We start from the raw sequence: 20,935 nt of genomic DNA, 5'->3' as shown, positions 1-20,935 counted from the left end.
TATCTTTTAATAGCAGTTCAAACATTAATGTTAGTGATAAAATTAATATAAAAATTTAAAATGTTTAAATAATTTATTAAATTTTAATAATAATTACAATTTTACATAAAAAAAACTTTATATTCCATATAATATACACACATGTAACCATATGAGTGCATAGTAAACTATTTAAATTGAAAAATTGAATGAGTCGATTTTATTTGATTTATTTATTTATTTATTTTTTAAAATATATAATTTGTTTCAGTTAATAATTTTAGAAAATTTTAATTTTTTTATTTAATTATTTTTTTATAAAAAAATAAGCAAATCAATTGAAATGGGCTTCTTGTATTTGATGTTATATAAAATTCAAGTCCATTTCCCAAAGCTCAACCTCTTCTTGCACTAAATATCAGTGGAGAATCTAGAAAAAAAATTTACGGATCAAATTAAAGAAAATAAATAATAAAATATTATAAAATATTAAAAATATAATATTAATATCTAATAATTAAAATCTATAAAATTTAATACCTTTAAAGCTACATCCTTATTAACGCTATCAAATGTATATCTTTATATAAATAATTAAAATTATTAATCAATTTATCATATATATAATTATATAATTTTATTTTGATAAAATTTATTATTAAAAAAATTACAGTAAAATTTTAAAAATATATAAATTTTTTAATATATAACATATTTTTTTTTATCTCAATTAATTTTAATTTTTATTAAAAAAAAATTTCAATAAATAAATTTATTAGGGTCAATATATAAAAATAAATATGTATATATAAAAACAATTTTCAAGAAAAAGAAAGTTCAATTGATTCCTATTTTCAACGTTGCATCCGCCAATGCCAAAGAGCCTCAACCTAAACCACATTTTTTTTTCTACATTGCATCCCCACATATCTTCTATTGTCTCTGTCCAACTGCTTAATGGCAACTCTCTTAGATTCTCTGCTCTCCCTCCTTGGGTTTATTTGATATTATTGTTAAAATTATCGGTGAGAAATTATTTTTTAAATATATTAATTAAAAAATTATTAAAAAATAATTAAAAATTAAATTTAATTAATTTTAATTATAAAAATATTAAAATAATAAAATAATTTTTTTCAAATTATTTTTATCAATAATATTTAAAATAATATTTTTATTTAAAAAAATAATTTTAAGTTCTGAAACTCAACGTTAAACAAGACTTACACCTACTCGAGTCTAATCAATAGGCATAACTTTTATGTAAATCAGGGCTGGTTTGAACCCTTCAAAAATCATGAATCTCTAAAATTTTAGTTTTGATTTCAATTTGATGTAGGTCCAATTTGAATAGTCTATTTTATTTAAATTTTTTTTATAATTTTTTAAATAAAAAAGCAATTTAACCCGAAGCATTTCGATTCAATTGTAGTTCGAGTTAAAGACCAATTTGATAAATTTCAGTTTAATTCCCATCTGATTTTAATTGTAAACCGACTCTCTCGCGGCACATCCTTGTTGCTCTGTTATGCCTTGTTTCATCGATTCTCCATTGCATGTGCCTCGTCTCCTCATCTCGTCGATTCGGGATTCATCCTTCCTAAAGGGCCTTTTGTTTTTTTAATTCTTAAAAAGCAAGGATTTGGAGAAATTTTGGTCTATAATTCGATTTTTTTTAAAAATTTAATTTAATTTTAATTTTATTAATTCAAATCATAAAAATATACTTTAAATTATTTAATTTTAAAATTAAATTCAATTTAAAATCCAACCCACCGATTAAATGGCCTGGCACATGGATTTAACCGCTGTGTCTGATTTGACCGCGATCATCAATTTCCCTTGCGCTTTTTTCTTTTAAAAAATTATTTATTTTTTGGTAGTTTGTGTTCCGTTTTATTTTCCGGTGTTAATTGGTCAGATTCTCTTCGCTAAAAAAAAAAAAAAAAAAAAAACCCCACAGAGAATCACTTTTGAGATCCGGCAATACAATGTCAATTTCCCTTTAATCTCGCCTCTATCACAATTAGGGTTTTCACTATCGTCCCCAATTTCCGTTAAATTACTACTAACCCAACTGTCTCCTCACTCAATTCTATGCCCAGTGTTCATTGTCTTGGGTTCCTAGATTCCATTCACCTCTAAAATTCTGTTTCTTTTGGACCGGATCAAAACCGTCAACTGAGGTTCTACTGATTTTTGCTGGGATTTTCATTGTTGTATGATTTGTTGACTTTTGGGTTTGAATTGCTGATCATAAGGAGCTGAGATTGGCGGAATTTGTGTGTGGTCGGTGTTGCATGTTGGGAATTACTGAATTTGGAGCTCAAATTCAGTATTTTTTTTTTGTTGAATGATGACAAGGAGATTGATAACGGTTTGGGTTTGATAATTTTTTGGGTTTTTTAGGGGTTGGCTTTGATTTGGTGACTCTGCATGTGTAACCGGTAAGGGGTCCTCTGCTAGAGTGTGGAGGATCCCTATTAATTGTTTTATTATTTGCCTAATTATTATTGTTGAAGAGGTTGAGAGATGAAGAAATGCAAATGATAACAATCAGTTGATTTGGAGGTTCTGTTTTTGGCAAGTTGAGGGGTTTTGCATAATTGGTATTTGTGGATTGGTATTGATTGTCCAGCATATTTATATAAATTATTTTGGGAGGGAAATGTTTGGTTCTGGTGCAGCTACTGGCCATGATAATACTGGAGTCGTTCCTATGCGCTTTGTGTGGCCTTACGGAGGGAGGAGTGTGTTTCTCAGCGGCTCTTTCACTGGGTGAGTCACTAGATGGACCAAATTCTGGTTTTTGAATTACTTACAAGGATTGATTTCTCACTAGTGAACGCATAAATGGTTTTTTTTCTCCCTAGTTCTTTGTTATTTAATAGTGTGGATTGGATGTTTGATGGCGCTTTTGAATGGAATTGTAATTTGAACAGTTGGACTGAACACATACCTATGTCCCCAATGGAGGGGTGCCCGACTGTGTTCCAAGTTATTTGGAGCTTAACACCGGGACATCATCAGGTTAGTTAGGTGCTACGCTTGATATTATTATCATACTCAACTTAGCTTGCCAACGCATTATTAAGAGCTATAAGTATTTAATGTCATGGTAAGTGGTATTATTTGAAATATTTTCATTGCACATTTGGCGCCCTGCAGTTCTGGTGTTTATTATATGCATGTTATATATATATGCAGTATGCTAGTTAACATCTATGATTATCAAAGAGGACACATGGACAGAGTGCAAAATGCAACTTCTTAATAGTCACAGCCCATAGATTCTTGCGCATAAGAGAAAAAAAAAAAGGAAAGAAGAATAAAGAAAATTACTATGTCTAGCTTTGGAGAATGCCACTCATTATGCAACTTATTCCTCTTCTTTGGTCAGAACAATAAAGAAATTATATTACGCAAAGGAACTAAATGATCTAGGACTCAGGACTTCTCATATTGTTTCCCTTGATAAAACTATCTTGTTGTGCCTTAAATCCTCCATGTATTCCATTCCTAGTCATAGAGGCTATCTCTAATATCAGTAAGCAACGTTTGTTCAAGTTTAGGTTATCAATACAATATATATATATATATATATATATATATATATATATATATATATATATATATATATGGTTATTACCCAACATTGTTCTCAAAAGAAATATAATTTATTTTTTGTTTCTAAGAGTTCCAGCGTGTTTCAGACCTACATTATATTTGGACAGCTAGAAAACGTTGGACTTTCTTTAACTTTTATTGGATTTTCCTTTTCAATACATTGTTAGTGATTGTTAAGGACTGAATGTTAAAAACATTACATTTCGATATTTTTTTTTTTAATTCCCTTATTGACCTGCTAATTGATGTTTAATGCAACAATGAGATGTTAATTCCTGACATTCAGATTTTTCTGTCCATTTAAATGTAGTACAAGTTTTTTGTTGACGGAGAATGGCGGCATGATGAGCATCAGCGTTCTGTAAGTGGGAATTACGGGGTAGTAAATACTGTTTTCGTACCCATGGAACTGTATGTGGATCCTTCAGTTTTTGATCTTGAGACATCTGGATCTAATATGGAGCTGGATGATGCCTTTTCACATTCGGTAATCGTCTAATTAAATTTCTAGCTGGGCATCAAGCCCCATTATCTCATCATCCTGATTTCGGATTATTCATAATCATTTTTCAAATATTGCTTCTTTCTTATCTCTGTAACAAGAATTAAGTAATCCTTCCTTTTGGAATGGTGTAAATCTATTATACTTTCCATGCTTCCGTCATTTTCAGTATCTTGTTCATTATCTATGTATACATGGTTCATTCTAGACATGCCATGTCTTCATGAATATCATGAGAGTAGATTTTCTCGGAGGAACATGAATCTTTAAATAGGAAAAAGGAGGGGCAGAAGCAAGAAAATAGAGGATCAGATATGTAATAAAAAAAAGACTAGTTCTGCCCAGCAGTCAGTTAAAATAGATGGACTCTTTTGCAATTGTAGTTCTATTTCTCTCTTTCTATGTATTATAAATTTGGTCAAATTATCTGGTTATGCTTCTCAGGAAGCAATCTCAAGGGTATCAGAAGCTGATTTGCAGGTTTCTCGTCACCGTATTTCTGCATTTTTGTCCATGCATACCGCATATGAGCTGCTTCCCGAGTCAGGCAAGGTTTGAATGCTTTACCTTCTTCAGTGCTATTTATGTAGTCATTCATTTGGGTTCAACTACTTCACTTTGGTGTGCTGATCTCTTTCTCATTGTATTAATGTTATAGGTTATTGCCTTGGATGTTAATTTACCGGTTAAGCAAGCGTTCCATATTCTCCATGAACAGGTGAATCTCCACTTTATGCAGACAGATATTAATTCAAAATGAGCAAAAAAGCACATGTTCTTGTTCACATGAATTGAACCTTAAGTGCCTCAGAATCTTATATATGACCGACTTTCCATGTTTAATCCTCTCTTCAATTCTTTTATTTTTTTGCAACATATATATGTTGCCGATATTGTCTCAGTTTTTCATATTTTCTGATTTAATATGCTTTCAGCGTGTACCTCTAGCTCCTCTCTGGGACTTTTTAAAGGGCCAGTTTGTTGGAGTTCTTAGTGCATTGGACTTCATCTTGATTCTGAGGGAGGTGTGTATTTTGCCACTCTTTTCCAGTGCTAACATATTCTACGATGACTTTCAAGGAAAATTGTAGTTTGTATTCTTAAAAGAATTTATTGATATGAGAAGAATTTGGAAAGTAATAATTTACTTTGGAAAGATGTATATCTTGGTACCAAACTATAGCTCTACTAAGGTTTGCAGTGCTTTTTTCAGTGGTTATATATGGCCTATTATCTTCTCTGCTTATATTTATAGTTAGAAAGGAACTACACCCCAAAAAGAATGCAAAACAAATAGAGCTATTTTTAACCATTTGCCTCATGAACATTCATGTTTATTTGACAATCAAAGTGCAGTTTACAGTATCATCTCTCTCTGTAGTTCGCTTTTGGATAAGATGTCATATATTCATCTGCTATGAAGAATCACTAAAGAATTCATCTTTATATTGGCCATACATGCAAAGATTCTTCAAAAGGTTTGGTCAGTTGGCTTACAGCTCCACATGTCTAAATGATGCAGTTCATGTTTTACAAGATCAAAGGAAGAATGGTTAAAAGTTGAATACGTAATAGTTTTCTTTTTGTTCTTTTCATGCTTTCATTACCAAAGATTTTCTGGCATTCAGTTGGCAACATAAGCCTGTACATAGTCCTCATGCTTGCATATCAACACTTGTTGAACTTGCACTACATGTCTCCTTGACTCCTTACAAGATGCGAAGATAGAGTTTTACAGGAATATCAATCTGTTTTGTTGTACATGTCCCCATTTGTCTTTCTGGAGGTTTTTGACATTTATAAAAGCCATGAATTTCAGCTTGGAAATAATGGATCTAATTTGACGGAGGAAGAATTAGAGACACATACTATATCAGCTTGGAAGGAAGGAAAATTATATCTTAACAGACAAATTAATGGCAATGGGAGAGCACATCCTTGGCATCTCATCGATGTAAGTCGCATCAAAGATTCCTTGCCAACATAATCAGGATAACAAAACAGATCCATCTCCTTTGCTTTGTTATTTTTTCTGCATCTTACATGATTAAGGCTTGAAGTACTGTAAATTATTCTCATATGCATGTGATCATCTGCAAATAAGCAATTGGTGTGCATGTTGTTTTCAAGGACATAAACGAGATAGCTGGTTTCAATAATTATGCTCCATTTGGTCTGAACTGCTCATTTTAGACAGTAGGCTATGGCATACATTTGTAATTAAGTTTATGGATTTGATGGGACAAATGAATTGCTTGAGACAGGCTTTTTTGTAGTTCGTCCTTCGTGTCTGGTATTTGCAATCTGTTTTATCACTAGATTATTATCAACAACTCCAGTAATATGCAGGCTGGGCCACATGATTCTTTGAAAGATGTTGCATTGAAAATTTTGCAAAACAAAATATCGACGATTCCCATTATTCATACTTCTTCACCGGATGGTTCATTTCCCCAGCTACTACATCTTGCTTCTCTGTCAGGAATATTAAAATGTAAGCTTGCTTGCTTTATTGCTTGGGTTATATAACATGTTTGCTAACACATGGACCTAAATTCCAGGTATATGCAGGCACTTTAGGCACTCTGCTAGCTCGTTGCCTGTTCTTCAACAACCTATTTGTACAATTCCTCTAGGTACATGGGTTCCAAAAATTGGGGAATCAAATATACGGCCATTTGCTATGTTGCGACCAAATGCTTCTCTTGGTGATGCCCTATCTCTTTTAGTTCAGGGTAATTCACTTAAAGATAGCATATCAGAACTTCAGAAGTCTCTCTCTCTCTCTCTCTCTCTCTCTCTCTCTCTCTAGCTGATGTGATACAACATGTTTCTTTACCTTATATGGTTTGTTGCAGCTGAAGTCAGTTCAATACCAATTGTGGATGACAATGATTCACTCTTGGACATATACTCAAGAAGGTAAATTTCCTTGTTTTCTTTGCCTCCATGTTTATTGATGTACAGGTAAGCCAGTGACACCTTTTTGTTATTTTCTTGATAGTGATATCACTGCTTTGGCAAAAGACAAAGCCTATGCGCAGATTCATCTTGATGAAATCAGTATTCATGAGGTAATTTTCAGAATTTTGTTTCCTTGTATGACTTCATTATCATGCAATTTTACAGACATTCTTGAATGGCTTAAACCTACTCAGAGCCTGCACAAACCACCTTATGTGAAAGGTAGAATTAAGTCAGGAAAACATTTATAACATTGGAAGTAACATGAACAATAACTGCATTTCTTTTCATTATTAGTACATGTGCACGATAGAGAACTCATTCTAGTGGTCTGCCTTCCCCTATTCTACCAGGCATTGCAGTTGGGACAAGATGCAAATACACCATATGGATTCTACAATGGACAGAGATGTCAGATGTGTTTGGGATCCGATCCTCTACACAAAGTGATGGAGCGATTGGCAAACCCTGGTGCTTCTAATACTAATTTAGCCTTTTATTTGTTGTTTACTTTAATTAAATGGAGTTGCAATACTTTTCAGGTACAATTTTCAGTAATTTCTTTGTTGCTTTCAGGTGTTAGGAGACTTTTGATTGTGGAGGCTGGTAGCAAGCGTGTACAAGGGATCATCTCATTGAGTGATGTGTTCAGTTTCCTGCTTGGTTAGCCTAGATGTTGGCCATGATCTTCATGGAAGCATATGCTATTTAAACACTAAAGATGGCACATTTCTTTCCTATTTGTTCTGTAAAGTCTCTTTGATTGGAAGGGCCCCGTGCTTCTAAGCCACTCCTCTTTTAGGGTAGAAAATTCAGAGAGCATGAAAGAATTTGTAAATTGTGAGGATTCAAATTTTCCCCTTACAGCCCAATTATTATCAACTCAATTGTGCTGCTTGAGCAGCTGTCATGTTTTAGTGATAACTGAAAATGAGGCTTAAAGTGCAGTAAACTGCAAGTGGCGCTGCATACTGTTGGCGGGCGGTGCGTAAAAATGATGGGTGGTTGTTTCATTTTCAGTTTCTTATTCTTTTTTACTGCAGCATTGCTCTTGTGATTGATATGCCTCACCTTAGATACGTCATCTATTTTTGTTTTCAATCTACCCGCTTATCTTTATCATAAGAGGATTAATTTTTGAATCACGTCGATGACAGCATATGAAGAAAGAATACAAATTTTTCAGTCAATCTAGACCTGCTTATTTCTTGAATCTTTGTTGATCAATATTAGTATATAATATAAATTTATTTATTAAAAAATAAAACATAATTAAAATATAAGTTGTATTTATGCTTTTTCTAAAATTATAATATTTAAATATAAAAAATAAATTATTTTTTAATAAAAAATAGTTATATGTTACTGTATAAAATAGGTTACAGGGATATAGAGTGAGAAGAAAGTCTCGAGATGAAATAAAGAAAAATTGATCAGTAGACCAGATCAAGTTTTGCCTCCCTGACATCACATCACCTCCCTAACTTGAAAAATTTTTGCAGTTTTCATTGTTCAAATTGAGTAATATTTTGGTTTCCCTCTCCCTTCTTTTTAGGCAAAAATCCAAATGTAGAATTCAAGAAACAATTCCATTCGTTTCATTGAAAATTTCCAATCTTAAAAATTACACCTTAGGAATCAAGGAGTTCCATTCCCATCCTTGCTTAACTGGGCCTCAGCATACTCCTTGATCAAATCAGGATCTACATTCTCTTCCGGCTCCCACGTGGCCTCATCAATATCCGTCCACTTTACAAGATACTCATTCTTCCCATCATCGCCAACTCTCTTACCCATCACTCCCTCTGCTACAGCATACTCTAGTCCTCCCTCAAAATCCTTCACTAAATCCTCGCCGATGAACTGGCCTTTCACCCACTCATTATTACTACCGTCCTTCCATTTGACCAAATACTCCACCTTATCGCCCTTCCCTCTCCTCTCCAATATCTCCTGCACCTCCGCGTACTCGAATATTTCCTCGTCTAGAATTTTTATTACATTTTCTAGCCCCAATCTTCTTGCAAATTGCACTGGGTTGCCTTTTGGAGTCACTTTCAGAATTTCTTTAGCCAATTCCAACGGTGTCAATCCTCGATCGTCTTGCACTTCAGGATCCGCCCCGAGATCGATTAGCAACTTAACCACACCCGGCTGCACGTATCCGGCAGCCATGTGAAGAGCCGTTAAGCCGCCACTGTTGTCGCGGTGGTTCAAATTCGCCCCAGCTTCGGCTAGGAGCTTAACACAAGCTTCGGAGCCGAGACCGGATACGAAAAGTAAAGCGGTACGGCCGTAACTGTCGACAGCATCGACATCACGTCCATCATCAGCGTTGAGAATTCGGCTGAGAGCAGGCTCGTCGGCTTTTTTAGCTGCGGTCCACCATGGAGTTTCATACTCGGCGACCACATCTTTGGCAATGTAATCAAATGGTACCCATGAAGGTGCATGGCCATCTTTCCATTCTATCAAGTACTCCATGCCGGTGCCGCCTTGGAGGGCTCTGCTGCCAATAATCTTGCTAACTTCGCCGAAGGACTCGTCATCTTGGGCAGCGTTAGTGGTGGTGGTGTTTTCTTGAAGTGGGTTCTGTGTTTCTTGATTTTGGATGGCAAAGAGAGTAAAGGAGGGCTTATAATTGACATGGGGTGTTTTGAGGTTTGGAAATTGATGGGAAAAGAAAGGAGAAGAAGGGATTTTGAGATTGGGAGAAAGTTTGAGACGAGAAAGACATTGATTAGCAAAGAGACTACTCTCCATGGAGATGGTTTGCTAATGGAGAGCAAGGGGTACAGAGGGGACTGAATTTTTCAATGGAGAGTTGTTGGCAGCCTGCAATTTTGAGAGAGACAGAGACAGAGTTTAGGATAAGAAATCCCATCCAGTTTATGGATAGGAGACGAAGCCGTTGATTTTCTATGTCCACGTAAGTAGTTTAATAATAATAATAAATTTTTTTCCTTCATCCATTATTTCACCTTTTCACTTCGAAACACATTGCTGATTAGGATGTTAGGTCTTAGTTTAAGCCCTGCATACAGATCAAAATTGAATTAAAATTTGGATATAATTTTAGTTTTATTTTTTAATATTTTGACTTTAGGTCAGTGTATTTTTAACATTTTAGTTTTAATTTTATTTATTTGATTTTAATTTTAATTTTAATTTTAAATATAATTATAATATATGAATAATGTAATAATGATGTGTTCTATTGTTAATTGATTTAAAATAAAATAAAATTATTTTGTTAAAAAAATAAGATAATTTAATAAAATTTTATAATTCACCTTATTAAATATTTATAAAATAATATTTTTTCATAAAATAATTAATTATAAAAAATTATTAATTTAGTAAAAAAATAAAGTTTTTCACATAAAAAGTGCATATAATATATTTTTAATAATATTAAAAAATATTATAAATAAAATTAAATAAATATACTTATTTAGTTTTTCACGTTTAATTAAAATTTAAGATATTTTAAAAAATATGATAATTTAAAATGTTAAAAAAATTTTATTTTTTTTGAAATTAATAAATTTTTATAATTAATTATTTTTAAAAAATATTATTTTATAAAATTTAATGAGATAAATCATCAAATTTCGTTATACCATTCTTTTTAATAAAATAATTTTATTTTATTTTAAATTAAATTATCATAACATACCGCAAAGTTAAAATGAGAAGCTGCCACATATATATATATATATATATATATATATATATATATATATATTTTTTTTTTTTTTTTTTTTTTCTTTAATTGCAATTCATTGTATGAACGTACATTAAACAAAGTTGCACAAATTCATTTATGAGGCCAGGCATGCAAGCTAAGCCCCCTGCCCAAACAGCTAGACCCAGCAACAGGCCCATAAATCAGCCGAACCTTAGACCTAAACTCCAGTGTAGTAGCTCAGGATGAACAAAATGGATGTGCGTCATCAGGAAGCATGGCCGGAGAAAACACCGAAAACTAGAAAAAAAGATCCTTCTGCCAAAAGCCATATCCCACCAAAGTAAGAGAAGCCACAGCTAAAAAGAACATTTTTCAAACCTTTCAACTGAGCCCAACATCTCCGGGAGGTAACACAAGACCATCGGCTTGAGAGAAAGAGGCGGCAGGGACCATGACATTTCAGTCCCCATCTAGTTATGGAGAGTCGGCAACCATACTTCTAAATGTCAAGTCTTTAATCCCCGATAAACCGTGCTTGTTATCTTTCTCCAGAGCAACACTGAGTAAAGAATCTTCAAGTCCCAGGAGAGCAATCCACACATCTCCATGGTCGGATCTTCTCTTTTTCCATTTCTTTAACCATGGAGGTTTGCCAAGCGATACACTTTCTCTAATATGTATATATTAAATTAAATAAAATTTATTAATAATTAACATGCATATTATTATTATTATTGAAAGCCACGCTTCAAATTTTTTTTACAGGGAAAATTAAAATATCAAAATGTTTTGCATGCATTCCATTACAGTTTTGAACTGCAATTTGTTGCAATTAAACTAATTATAATTCATAACCACATTATAATTAGGGTTCAATTCATAACCACAGAGAGCTTTCATTTGGCGCCAAGTCCAGGTTTTGGGGTTTTATACTTGTTTGCTGTGGGTTCTGAATCATGCAATGGTCTTGTTTGTTCAGTGTTCACTCATTTCAGACTCCATGATAATATTTCTGTCATTTACCAATTTCCAGAGCAATCTTTTCCATTGTCAACCAAACTTTACAGAACCAAATTGCTATTGTTAAGTTCCAAAACTAATAAATTGAGGTAGAAAAATCAGAGCCCAAGCTTGTTACTTTTCTTTATTTATTTATTTGCCTTAAGCATGCATACAACATATAACGAAGAAGGTGCTTGAAAGTTGAAAATGTTGAAGCTTTCTACACAACAGTACATTGATATTAAACAAGAACAGGAAATTTCGTATAAAGAAGCTTTAGATCGAAACGCTATTGGGAATTCCCCTGCCAGTAAGTCCAACATCGCTGCTAGGAACTAACAAGGTGTATGGCATCATAACTGGTCCAACACGGTTCTTCAATTCCCCATCTTTGTTCATCTCTATAATCCTCTCCTCAATTTTTTCCAGCTTCTTTCCAAATTCCTCAAAGGCCTCTAATGGTTTATCATCTGTTGTCCATCCAGGCGCGTCTCGCTGACCAAGATACACTTCATCTGATGAATGCCTCGACAAAATTTCTATAAGGGAAATGCCAATAACAGTCTGTAACTGGGCAGTGACTGTTTTAAGGAAAGCCTTATCAGGGTTGGTTTTAAGCTCCTCATATTCAGGAGTGCCTTTTTCAGGCATGAACCTGCGGCTTATGCTTGGACGATTGGGGAGGTAGCCTCCATAAGGGTATTGACCGAAGTTGATTGCTGCATGGAGAGCAGATGCCACCCATATTATTATGGTGCATGATTCTATCAGCTCTTCCCTTTTCTCCATCTTAGGCCACCAGGGTTCATCTTTCTTGTCGCCGTGGGCTACCTCCCGGATTTCCTTCCACCATGATTGGAGTTCATGATCCTTTATGACAATGTCATCTGTTTCGTAGTAAAAGGAGCAATAGTCTTTCACCCATTCTCTAATTGCAGACCATATCTCAAGCCCATCAACGGCATAGGGGTAGTCTTTTAACAGTAAGCGGAGACCATGTGGGGAATTAGGATCATCAACTGCCATTCCTCTGAATTCAAAAGAGAGGTAAGATGTTACTGAAATGAAGCAGGAAGTTTATGATCTGTTAGTGGAGTGGGATTAATTTACCTCTTCTTTAGATCCTTAGGAAGTGCTTGCTCAGTGAAATTCCAGCTTTTGTAAGCCATGGATGTCAGTTCCATGGCATACTTTGCAGGAAATACTGTAAACTCCAACAATCCAGCAGCATTAATGAGTATCTGTCTGGCAACTGCATTTATGTTCATTGTGTCACGAAAGTGAGGATGCAGAAGTTTGTATATTGGATGAAGCACACTTAGATGCCTATTTGTTGCAATCACAAATGGCTCAATCGCTGCATGGGTATGCAACCTATGAAGAAATTACAAGCATTTAGAAATCAATCTCAATTTTATTAATTAAATATCTTTTCTTCTGATAGTCTATCTCAATTTTATTAATTAAATATCTTTTCTTCTGATAGTCTATCTTTGTTTGACAGGTTTCTTACCAGTGGCTGATAAGCTGGTGAATGCCAGAATCAATTACAGCCACATAAGCTTTAGCCAGTTGCCAAATGGAACCTTCAACGCCATCTTCAGCTGGTGTGAATACTTTGCTAATGGGTCCGAGTTGATCTCTCTCTGGATGAGGCAGGCTTAATTCAATTGCAAGAGGCTTCAGAGTACCATCACCTTTCAAGAAAAGTAAGGTCCTAGTTGCATATGTCTTTGTGGAAGTAGCATTTATACGCCTTAGGTATGGCATCACTGTGTCATGGTGATCTAATATGTATAGCTTGTTGTTCTTGATTGCCTTAACCACCATTAATGCAACAAATGTTTTAGTTATTGGTTTATGGTGGTTGATTAAATTCAACTAATCCCAACCAAGAACATCCATTGATTTTGATTGTAAACTCAATTGTCAAAGAAACAAATAGAGGAAAATTACCTCATCTATGGTCAATCCGTCTAGGCTATTATTTATGTGTTCTTCAGTTATTTGACTGTTTTGATCACCATAAAGTTTGCCGTCTAGCTTGCTTTTTGGAGGGAATTCCTGCAGTAAAATTTAGTAGTAGAAATAAGCAAACAACATCTATTATAACATTCCAAAATAAATTCTGCACAAATCAATCTTCTTTGCAAAAAACAAGGGAAAAGTGCTTCAATGTACCTTGAGACGACAAATGATGACAGGGTTTACACCAGCCAGCATTTCTCTGCCAAATTCTTCATCAGTCCTCCAAGCAGTCTTGCTTTCTGCTCAATTATTAAAACATAACAATTGAATGGCAGGAGAAAAAGTTCAGGACAACTTATTCTGAAAAATGTAAGTTTCAAGGCTTCAGATACTTGATCATACCTTTAATTACTTGAGGCATTGGAAATTTGAAAAGCCGCTCCCCATCGGTTCGGAAAATTTCCTTGAGCATCTCCAGTGGAATGTTTTTCCTTATATTGTCTAGTAGGGGGCCATCAGGCAACTCAATCCCTCCCTCATAGAGCTTTAACACATCATCAAAAGAGTCAAATTCATTTGGGGTGCTGTCAAATAGGGCCTCGAGTTCAGGTTTAACAAACTGAGCTATTGATTTCAGTGCATAAGCAAGGAAGTCAGCCATCTTTAAGTGGCCAAATCGTTCATCTCTTGGAACATAAATATTCAAGCTCATGAGAAGTGGCAGCCTGCTTTCATAGTTGCGATCTGCTCATAAATGACAATAAGTCAATAACCATAAAACAGTATCGAGACTTGATTTTGATTGAGAACACATATATTAATGAGAGTAATTATCAGCGGGCAATATGACCTGATTCAGCTGGTGGTCTGCCTGTTCTTCCCCTGCGAGGATAAGGGTACTCAGCAGACCCTCCAAGAATTGGGCGGACATACTTTGAACCATTATCAGGATCTCCCAAATCATTGTAGTAAGCATAGTCATAGACACGATCCCATTCTTGGAGCTCTGCTTTTCCATCTCCTCTCAAGTTCACCAGTTCTTCCTCCCTGTACTTGCGCAGTGGTATTGGCGTTTCATGTGGGAGATACGTCTATACAATCACAAAAAATTCATCGTCAGCTTAAGGCATCATCATCAGAATACTATAACTGGTTGCCTACCTTGTTTGCAAAGAAAATACGATCTTTCTTGTATCGTTCGGCAGGGTAAACCCATGAGTTGCAGACAAAATGGATTCGAGCTTGGCCAGGAACATCTTCAAGGGTGAGAGTTTTCAGGTAAAATTCACTGTGATGATTGTTTTTTATGATGAATGCCCCTGGAACTCCAATCTCATCATCCCAATCAAAGGTAACTTTGAATGCTGAGTCTCCTGGTGTTAAGGGAGCAATTGTCGTAATCCAGTCTTCCAAATATGCAGGCTCCCCTACTTTCCCCTGCAGACCATTCTCTACAAAGGCACCCAAACATTCTCATTATAGTAAATATCTGTCTATATTAACTAATTGGCAGCTTAATCAAGAGTGTTGTCAACTAGGAAGTTACAAAAAATTTTGAACAATAAATGTCTTGCTTAATGAGCTGAACTAAGAGATAAGTTCTGAATTAAATATTAATTAATGTTCAAGGAAGAGTTTCCTGACCTATTAGTTTTTCAACAAATATTGAACAATTTCTGTCATTGACTCTTGTGGAGGGGTAACAACACCTGCAACTTGGTGGGCCTCACCTGACATTCTTCAATCTTTTTCTATTGCTGATTCCCATTAGTAAAAGAGAAAGTCTTGGCAACATATGGCTGTGACTTTGTTTTGGCACAGCCTCTATTCCTACTATGGATTCAGACAAGCACAGCTTATCAGTTATCACAAGTGAGTCCTATTTCATTGTCTGTTGGTGACATTGAGGCTAATATGATTCACTTTTTCTGTTTTGTCCCCAAGAAAAATTAGAATTCGTTCAATTCTTCTTAGGAAGAAAGAGAGATAAAGATGAAAAGAATGTATTTGCTGTAGGTTTATGGCATAATTCCCATCCTTTCGGTTTACTCTTTTTCTTTCCCTTTTTCTTTTGAAGCTTTGGGAATGATTCTCCTGATAGTCAAAGTTAAGGGAAAATATAAAACAGAGAATTTTCTTTCTTTTTTTCTTTTTTTTTAAATGAAGCTATCCAGATCTTGAAACTGAGCTGATTAGTTTTCTCCTATCTGTCTTTCTTAAAATACAGCCTTTGTCTTTGGTTTACTTTCTTTTCTTCAATACCAAACATGACTGTAACTTGGTTTTCTCATACCTAGTAAATTGTAGCCAAGCTACATCGATCGTATCCTAGGTGATCGATATAGAAACCAGTAAAATAAGAAACTAATGAAGGACGAGAAACAGTGCTAGCATGTAAACAAAGAAAAGTAATCCAAGAATCTTGATGAAGAAAGAAAATAAAGAAAGAAACTCACCTGCAGTCTCACTGCAGTTAACAGCACTAATGAGTTGCAGAGAGACTCCTTGGCCAAGCAACTCATGAACACGATCAAGAACAGAAGCATGGAAGTCATTGAAGTCCAAAACGTTCTTTTTCATCAAAACAACAGTACCTTTGATCTTCTTGCACTCACCACAACACTTTTTCTTATTGCCATTATTGTCACCAGTAATGGCATCCACTATGTTCTGAAACATATCCCTTGCTTCAGCAGCTAAACAAAGGATCTAATAGCAGTGGAGAGGTTTGTATTAAAGGAAGTTTAATTGGGTTTTTTGATAGATGTGGCACAAGGTTATGGCTTGGTATTTATAGAGAGAAAAATAAGATTATGCTACTACCAGCAACTTGTGGTCCTGACTAAGAAGCTTCACCTGTTCTTATTGGATAGTTTTTTTCTTTTAGAAAATAAGAGTTTTTGTGAAGATAGAATACAAATATGGAGTATTCATATCACTGTATTTTACAAAGAAAATTTAAGGTAAACTATCTGTATAAAAAATATTAATAATTATCTTATTTAGATTAAGTCTATTTTAGACTCAAAACACAAGATGCACAGTAAGATCCATATATTTAATATATAAGTCTTAGCATATATTTTATATCTTAGATTTATAATTGACCGAATTTAAATAAGAAAAATCTAAATAGGGTATTTGTGTTGTCCTATGTTCCACTCGACTAATACTATTTGACTGCAATGTCTTTTTGCATCAAATTTTGATCATTTATCAGAGAAAAAATCTATACCTCTTGTAGTCTTATCAAAATAATAAAGCACAACACTTAACAACTCTGCAATATGAATAGATAATAAAGCACAATGTAGGTAAATAATAAATTCTTACAAAAGAAGAAAAAAAATTTTTATATCTATCAATAAGAAAATATTCAAATGTAAATATATAAATATATATATATGTTATAAAATGATATAAATTTAAAAATTATTAAAAAATGTAATATAAAAAATTAAAAAAAAAAAAGAGATAATCACCGTTGAAACAAATTGAACAGAATGAGAGAAAGGGAAGAGTGGGACCAAAATCACATAGCTTTCATTTCATTTATTTGGATAAGTAACTATTTATAAGACACTTACAAAAAATAATTTTAAAATTATTAATTTAAAGTATTTATAGTTAAAATATATTAAATTAAAATAAAATTTAAATTTAAAGATTCTTAATAAAAATTTTTACAAACTCTAATTAATTATATTGAAATAATTTTTAGTATTAAAAAATATCGAGTTTATATTATAATTAGAATTAAATATATAAAAAATAAATAATACTTTTTAACTGCCATTCAAACAGCAATAACAAACAATTTAGTGATGTTGTTGCTGGCTAACTTGAAATTAAAAGAAATTGAACCAATAAAAGATGAATATGTTGTACAATTTCTTACAATACGTGGAATTAGGTTGAACTAAGAGTCTTGATAGATATACATGATTGACTATTTCTTAAAGATTAAAACTTTGAAATAATCAATTTACTTCATATATATTTTGTAGCCAATGTTTGAACTTGAAGTTTATATATTCTCCATCCCCACATGGAAAAATATTTAAGTTTTTAAAAAAAAAATCATATTTTTTTTTAAAAAAAAATTGAATTCTCAAATTCAATGTTTCATAAATAATTAAATATAATATGAGGATTAAACTAGTTGTGTGTTCACTTATTTTTGGTGTACATTTAACATAAATGTGAATATATATATATATATATATATATATATATATATATATATATATATATATATATATATATATATATCTACTGTAATACTATCTTTTGAGAACTTGTTATCTTTTTGAACGGCAGAAAAAGTTAAATTATTAAATTTTAATAAAAAAATATTGATAAAAATTATCACCCATACTTAAAATTCAAAATATTCAATCAGAAGAAGTCAACAATATATCCTATATTTTGAACATCTATCAAATACTCTAAGTAACAAAAACAAAACAAAATTTTATAAGAGAGACAAGGCTTTAGTAATGGGAGAATAACAGTTCGATATTAGAGAGATAACCTTAAATTTGTTAATATCAAATACAGATATAAGAAAATAAATTGAGATTTAATTTAAATAAATATAAATTTGAAAATTTAATAAAAAAGAAATTAAAGTTAAAAAAAATTGGAGTAAGAAACTTACATATGATTGTAAAAAAGGAGATTTAAAGAAAAAAAAAAAAAGAAGGAAAAAAATATAAAAAAAAAAAGATGAAAAGGGGAAAACTTTCTTGAGAAAAGCCAATTACTTATTTTAATTTAAGATTCACATCTATTAAAATAGAGTGGAAGGGTTTTGCAATTAAAATTTCAAAAATTTCAATTTTAAAATTGAGTACATTTTTGGCGTGAATAGGCATGGGGGGATCATGTGTTTGCACAATCTTATTCTTTTCCCATCCATACTACACTTATAGTGTTCTGCAACAGACAGCAGGATCGCAGCTATGTAATCATCCATAGAGCCGCCGACCTGGGACCGCACATTTTAGTATTTTACTTTAAGCAATGTGAAAGAAAATGGACTAATTTGACCCTTCAATTTGATAATAAATTAAAACAGAAAAAAAATTAAATTAATTAATTTTTGAAATTGATAATTAAGTTAATTTTTTTCATGAGAGATGTATGTAAGGACGACTGACTTTGAATATTAAATTATTTTAATTTTAATATTATATAAAAATAATAATAAATTTTTAAGAATTTAATTCAAAATCGTTTAAAATGGAGAAGCGAATTTATATAGCTAATTCTAAATTTTTGAGATAAATATTTAGTTGAGTTAAATTAAATATTATATAAAAATAATAAATAAATAATTTTTATATGTACAACATCTATCCAAAACTTGCTTATTTGAAGAATTATTAAATTTCTCACAAAATACATGGTACCTATTTTATAAAATGAGAAAGAAATTATTTTTTATTTATGTAAAAAGTAATTTTTTAATACCCTCCAAGTAATTTAGAATCTTTCTCTTATCTACATCCTTTATCAATAAATTTCAAGAACTAATTTAATTAAAAAGCAAATTCGCTTTTTATTTTATTGATTAAAGTTTAATGCCCTTAAGTTAGTATTAATACGATTATTTATGAGTGAAAAAATTATTATTTGGCCTTTTTATTTTATCAATATCACAACTTGATCTCTATATTTTAAAAATTAATAATTTAATCTCTTACTTATAATTTCATTATAATCAAAAGTTCTTTCGTTTAATATTATTTTTAATTTAAATGAAAAGAGAAGTATATATTTTATTTAATTAAAAAAAAATTACTATTTAACTTTTGATATTTGATTGATATTATAATTTGATTCTTATATTTTAGAAATTAAATGATTTACTCTTTTATTTATTTTTTCCTTTAATTAAAATTAATTATTATTAAATAAATTAATTTATTTCTTTTATAAAAAGAATTCAAAAAAATTTAATAATTTCAGTAAATATCAAATACAAGCACTAAATCATTTAATTTTTACAATATATAAATTAAATCATAATATCAATCAAAATTTATGAATTAAATAATAAATTTTTTTAATTAATTAAGAATATATTTAACATTCCACTTAAATTAATAGTAATATTATATAAAAAAACTTCTAATTTTAATTAAAATATAAATAATAAATTAAATCATTTAATTTTTAAAATATAAAATTAAATCATAATATTCATCAAAATATAAATATCAAAGAGCATATTACACGTTATGAGTATATATATAGAGAGAATATTGATTGATGTGTGAATTAATTTGAAAATAATTTAAATGTAATAAAAAAATAATTAATTTAGTAATTAATTAATATTTAAGATTCGTCATTTCTCACGTTGAATCCTCCCAATCGAAAAAGGAGAGACTTCTTTCATGTTTTTGCTTCTTATGGAGAGTCTTGCTCAACAGCCCTTTATAGAATTTCAATCTGGAATCTCATAGACTCATTTGGGTCTTTTTATGAGGACAGGTGTGCACATGTGATTCATTTTAATAAAAATAATAAGGAATAGGCTTTTTACAGAATCATATCCTATATCGATTTGCTGCTTGAAAAGAGACCACTAACAAATGTTCCCTCCACACCTTGAAGCCCTTAAAGGCATGAAATAATATTTTTTTTAAAAAATTAATTAATTATCTATAAAATAATTTCAAAAATGTTATGTGTATGTGTATAAATACAGTAGATGCACAATTTAATCAATAATTATTTAAAATTATTATTATTTAAATTTATAATAAATTAAATTATATGTATATATATAATTTAATTTATTATAAATTTAAAATATAAATATATTAGTTTTATTTATTTTATATGTAGATATTATTATATATATTATATTCTAAATTCATAATAAAATAAATTTAAATACCATTTAATTAGTTAAAAATTAATTCAGGGACGAGAATGAATAGACATGATTTTCTTTGTAGAATGTTTAAATTTTTTTTTTCATTCACATTTTCGCAAATTAAAGAATTTGATTTTCACGACTAAATGAATCACTATTTCTCTTTCTAATATAAGAAATCAAAACATAAGAATTAGATAATTATTTTGTTAAAAGCTAAATATTCAATTACACTCATTTACGTATTAGGATGTCTCATAAAAACTATCATATTATTAATTAAGAAAAAAAAAACATTTTTCATTTTTATATA

At 31.5% G+C, this 20,935-nt stretch overlaps 3 protein-coding genes across 4 annotated transcripts; 1 reads left to right on the top strand and 2 right to left on the bottom strand.

The window, feature by feature from the left end:
• The first annotated feature begins 1,902 nt into the window (after window positions 1-1,902).
• Window positions 1,903-7,996, top strand: LOC131179891 (sucrose nonfermenting 4-like protein). 2 transcript variants are annotated; one of them, XM_058146827.1, is made up of 13 exons: window positions 1,903-2,757; window positions 2,922-3,009; window positions 3,917-4,093; window positions 4,589-4,660; window positions 4,767-4,826; window positions 5,044-5,133; window positions 5,928-6,062; window positions 6,458-6,602; window positions 6,670-6,843; window positions 6,967-7,030; window positions 7,113-7,182; window positions 7,426-7,543; window positions 7,649-7,996. In XM_058146827.1, the coding sequence occupies exons 1-13, from the start codon at window positions 2,648-2,650 to the stop codon at window positions 7,738-7,740; spliced, it is 1,395 nt and encodes a 464-aa protein (XP_058002810.1). In that variant the 5' UTR covers window positions 1,903-2,647; the 3' UTR covers window positions 7,741-7,996. The 2 variants fall into 2 exon arrangements, with proteins under 2 accessions (XP_058002810.1, XP_058002809.1); XM_058146826.1 differs by having other exon boundaries at window positions 1,905-2,757; window positions 4,553-4,660.
• Window positions 7,997-8,642: 646 nt separating this feature from the next.
• On the bottom strand, window positions 8,643-9,989 carry LOC110644521 (signal recognition particle 43 kDa protein, chloroplastic). Its single transcript, XM_021797336.2, has one exon. It carries the CDS (start codon window positions 9,833-9,835, stop codon window positions 8,711-8,713), a length of 1,125 nt encoding a protein of 374 aa, XP_021653028.2. The 5' UTR covers window positions 9,836-9,989; the 3' UTR covers window positions 8,643-8,710.
• Window positions 9,990-11,944: 1,955 nt separating this feature from the next.
• LOC131179890 (probable linoleate 9S-lipoxygenase 5) lies at window positions 11,945-16,484 on the bottom strand. Its single transcript, XM_058146824.1, has 9 exons — window positions 16,190-16,484; window positions 14,895-15,184; window positions 14,584-14,824; window positions 14,136-14,477; window positions 13,947-14,032; window positions 13,722-13,829; window positions 13,279-13,583; window positions 12,876-13,139; window positions 11,945-12,795 (listed from the first exon to the last, which is right to left on the bottom strand). Exons 1-9 carry the CDS (start codon window positions 16,410-16,412, stop codon window positions 12,042-12,044), a joined length of 2,613 nt encoding a protein of 870 aa, XP_058002807.1. The 5' UTR covers window positions 16,413-16,484; the 3' UTR covers window positions 11,945-12,041.
• Between the last annotated feature and the right edge of the window lie 4,451 nt (window positions 16,485-20,935).

Source organism: Hevea brasiliensis, chromosome 5 (genome assembly GCF_030052815.1).
Source record: "Hevea brasiliensis isolate MT/VB/25A 57/8 chromosome 5, ASM3005281v1, whole genome shotgun sequence".
NCBI lineage: Eukaryota > Viridiplantae > Streptophyta > Magnoliopsida > Malpighiales > Euphorbiaceae > Hevea > Hevea brasiliensis.
This window is presented reverse-complemented; position numbering and strand designations above follow the sequence as displayed.